Source organism: Monoraphidium neglectum (assembly GCF_000611645.1).
Source record: "Monoraphidium neglectum strain SAG 48.87 unplaced genomic scaffold scaffold04265, whole genome shotgun sequence".
Classification (NCBI taxonomy): domain Eukaryota; kingdom Viridiplantae; phylum Chlorophyta; class Chlorophyceae; order Sphaeropleales; family Selenastraceae; genus Monoraphidium; species Monoraphidium neglectum.
In genome coordinates this window covers 565-4186 of record NW_014009364.1, presented here as the reverse complement: position 1 = coordinate 4186, position 3622 = coordinate 565, and the positions used below count along the sequence as shown (strand labels likewise).

Sequence of the window (3622 nt, the reverse complement as noted above, 5' to 3'; positions counted from 1 at the left end):
GTAAATATTGCATTCATTGCACACCCTTCATCCCCTTTGACTCCCGTTGTGGGCGCCCATTGCTGCCCCGCATGCTTTGACCTCCGACGCCACTCAGCGGTGCTCCCGCGCGCCCCGCCCGGGCCGCGCTGGCAGCGCGGCCGCGGCCGGCGCGGCCGAAGTGCGCGTGCGTGGGTGCGCGTCTCGAGCCTCGTGCTTGCGCTGTTTTGGGGGCCGCCTGCGCAATTCTGCTCGGGGTGGCCCCGTCAGTCAAAGTCCCGCTGACCAACGCGCGCAACTCCTGGAAGCGGCGGCGGCGGGCGGGGGTGCGGCTGGCCTCCTCCTGCGCCGCGCCGCACCGCCCTGCACTCGCGCGCCTCTCCGCGTGCTTCGCACGCCTCCGGCTTGCCCCGAGTCAGCACACGCGGCACTCGGCGCGCCTCCCTTGGTAGAGGCTTTACCGGGGCGGGCGCGCGGTGTACGGCGATTGTTCGCGGGCACCCACCTTTCCAAGCCAAGCGGCCGCCCTTCAGCCGCAGCCGGCCTGCCACAGCTGTGCCCGCGGCCGGCCCGGCGGTGCAACCGCCGGAGGAGCCCGCGCGCTGCCGCCGTCCGCGCCTCCGGCTGTTTTATGTGCGCATGTGTCTGTGCCTCTCTTTCTTCTCTCTGTCGCTTTGCTGTTGTCCCAGTCGTCGCGCCCTCTTGACCCGCTGACCTCGGATTAGCCTGCTGACCCGGAATCACAACGCCGCCACCCGCGGCGCGGCGCGCGGCGCATGCACCCTCGACCGCGCTCCTGGAGACGAGGCGAGCCGCCCGCCCCGCCGCCGCGGCCGCGCGGCCCCGCCAATCCGCTGGCGCGCCCGCCCAACAAGCCTGTGCGGGCTCCCAGAGTCTGCGTGCCCGCGTGCCCGCGCTCGATTCACACACCAAGCCAAGCAGCGTCTGTCCAAAAGTCGCGGCAGGCCTCTGGGCGCGCGCCACTGCAGCCGTCCGGGTGTGCAAGCGGCCGCGAGCCGGGCCTGCGGCCGCGCATGTCCGCCGTGCGTCGATTTGTGTGTCGTGCCGGCTTTGCCACTTTCTTCACCCGGGCTCAACCAACCCAAACGGGCGGGCCCCACGTGCAGCCAACCCCAGCCGCCGGCCCGCCGGCCCGCCGCGCTCCGCGGCGGCCGCCGTAAAGGGCGGTGCGGCCCCGCCCCTGCGCCCGCCCTGCCGCCTGAATGCAGGCCGCGCTGCCCCGCCCAGCGCGGCGGCGAGAGGGGTGGGGCGCCGGCCACCAACCCCGTCCCCGGCAACACAAACGGGAGGCAGCAAAGCGGCTCGTTTTCCTCGCCCGCCCGCACCCGCACCCGCGCCCGCACCCAGCCCGGCGGCTCCGCAGCCCGCGGCGCCCCGCCGCAGCCCAAGGGCGGCGCCCTGCGGTGCCCGCGTGAAATCCCCGGCGCCGCCGCCGCTGCTGCTGCGCTGCCTCGCTCGCGCGCCCGCTCTGAGGGTCCCGCGTCGCCGTCCCTCGGCGCCGCGCCGCGGCAGGGAATGGGCGTCCAGCGCGGCGCAAAGCCGGGCGCCTTCTTCCTTTCAATCGCCTTCAAGGGTATATGGCCTCAAAGGACGGCCCCTCAGACCCTGAACTTGGTCGAATCGCTCGCTCCTCGCACCCCCAACACGCCCCTCCAAACGATGGAAACGCCTGGCTGTTTCGCCCGCCGCCCAGCGCGCGGGCCGGGCGCGCCCGCGGCCCCGCATGCGAGCTGGCGCCCCCGGCCGCGCCCCGCGCCGCGTGGGCCGTGACCGCTCGCGTTCCGCCCTCAACCCGTTGTCGAGCGGCGATCTCGCTGCCGCTTGTGCTTTCGTCACAGCTGGTCTGTCTTGTGTGCTGTTTCGCCCTGTTTTTGTCGACAACTCATCGTGACGTGTTGTGGTGGTGGGTCGCCCCGGACATTCCTTGAATCTGAGGCCGCTGGGGTGGAGGGGGGTCGGGCTGCGAAGGCAGGGTAGGGCAGGGGATGGAGGGCAGGGCAGGGCCACACCTGGGAATTTGCCCTGAGGGGCGGAATGGGTTCGGGCGCTGGGCGTGCTCCGCGCCGCGCCGCGCCGCCCGTGAGAGCGCTCGGCCGGGCGGCCGCGGCGCGGGCATTCTTGGTGGCCTGCCGAGCGGCGGCGGGCTCAGTCACACGCCGCTGCCTCCGCAATTTGACGTTTGACAAAACAGGCGCGTCGCCCCCCGCGCACAACCACGCGCATTCGGCCCCGTGTGCCGCGGCCGCGTCTTTCGTCGCCGTTTGGTGTGCCAGCCCCGCGGCGGCTCGCACGTTGCGCCTGCTCGTTGGGCCCGCGCTTGTGCCGCCAGTCGTGTTGTGCAGTGCCTGGGTGGCTGGCGGCGCTTTTTGTTCGGGGAGGAACGGGATATCTTTCAGGGGAGGCGGGGGGAAAGAGCAGGGTTCTGTGGTCGCGGGAGAACAGGGAGGGGCGGCAGGCGGCACACACTGGCTGACGTAGCGCACACCAGGCGTTGCGAAAGGAAAAGGGTCGCCGCACACCTGTGATTGCGACCGGGGCGGTGTCCGGAGGAGGGTGTAACGCATAGCGCCACAACTCCACATCTAGAAGGCACCACAGGAGCCCGCACGCCAGGAGTGGCTTCGCAGCACAAGCACGTGGGGCAGGGACGCCTCAGGGCGGGAAATTTTTGGGGGGGGGGAGCCTGTAGTAGGGCCAGGCCAGCCTGACAGGCGGTCGTCAGGCGTATGAGATGCCCACAGCAAGCTGGGGCTGCCGCCACGCTGGCGCTGTCACTTCACTTGCGCCCGTCGCGCAGGGAGGACACCAAGGCACCATCCGCGCGCGAGCGTACCCCTCCCCCCCCCCCCCCACACACACGCTGACGCACACGCATGCAAACGCTCCACTTCACACGTGCTAGCCCCTTGGTAAACCGACGCCCTCCGGCTGATCCTGGTGTTTCTGCACACTCAGCAGCATTGCAGGTGGTGCTCCACAAACCCAGCGGTGACCGCCTAACTTCGCTTCGGGCCAAATGGCGCACCCAAGCTCGCTTACATTACGGCCAGCTATGCAACCACCATCACAGCCTGCACAGCTGCGCTGCTGGGCCCCCCGCGTGCCTGCGACGGCACTCGGTGCCGCCAACCATACTCCGCCCCTGGCTGTGCTGGAGCTGTGCGTGCTGCCGTCCGCCCTCGCCACACATAGCAGCCCCTGCCAGCATGTGCCTGCAAGCCAACAACACAATTTTGGTGGTTCACAGCCACAGGGAGAGCACGGTCATGATTGCGTTGTCTTACAAAGGCGGTGCCGCATGCAAAGGGCAGCTGTCAGTCTGTCAGGGCGTCCTGTCAGTGTGTCGGTCTCGGCGCGGCGGGAGCGGCCGGCCGCCGTCACGGCAGTGCTTGTGCCGCCGGCGCGCGGGGCGGGCGGCGGGCCCCCGGCCGGCAGGCGCGAGGGAGAGGATTTGACAAGGGGGGGTGGTGCAAGGAAGGCGCAATAGCGGGTTTGTGTGGAACGTATGTCCGTAAAAACGTTTCGTGGCGGGAGCGGCGTATGGAGCGTATGCCGCCCGCAGCGCAGAATCGCGGAGGGTGTTGGTACTTGCGTAAACCTTTCGTGTCCCCGTACAAAGCGG

The 3622-nt window shown here is 70.3% G+C and overlaps 1 protein-coding gene across 1 annotated transcript; it reads right to left on the bottom strand.

Moving 5' to 3' along the window:
- Positions 1-245: 245 nt before the first annotated feature.
- On the bottom strand, positions 246-423 carry MNEG_14118 (hypothetical protein; the record flags this gene model as incomplete). The annotated part of the gene is made up of 1 exon (XM_014037410.1): positions 246-423. A coding segment is annotated over one exon (178 nt), but the record flags the coding sequence as incomplete, so codon positions are not given.
- Between the last annotated feature and the right edge of the window lie 3199 nt (positions 424-3622).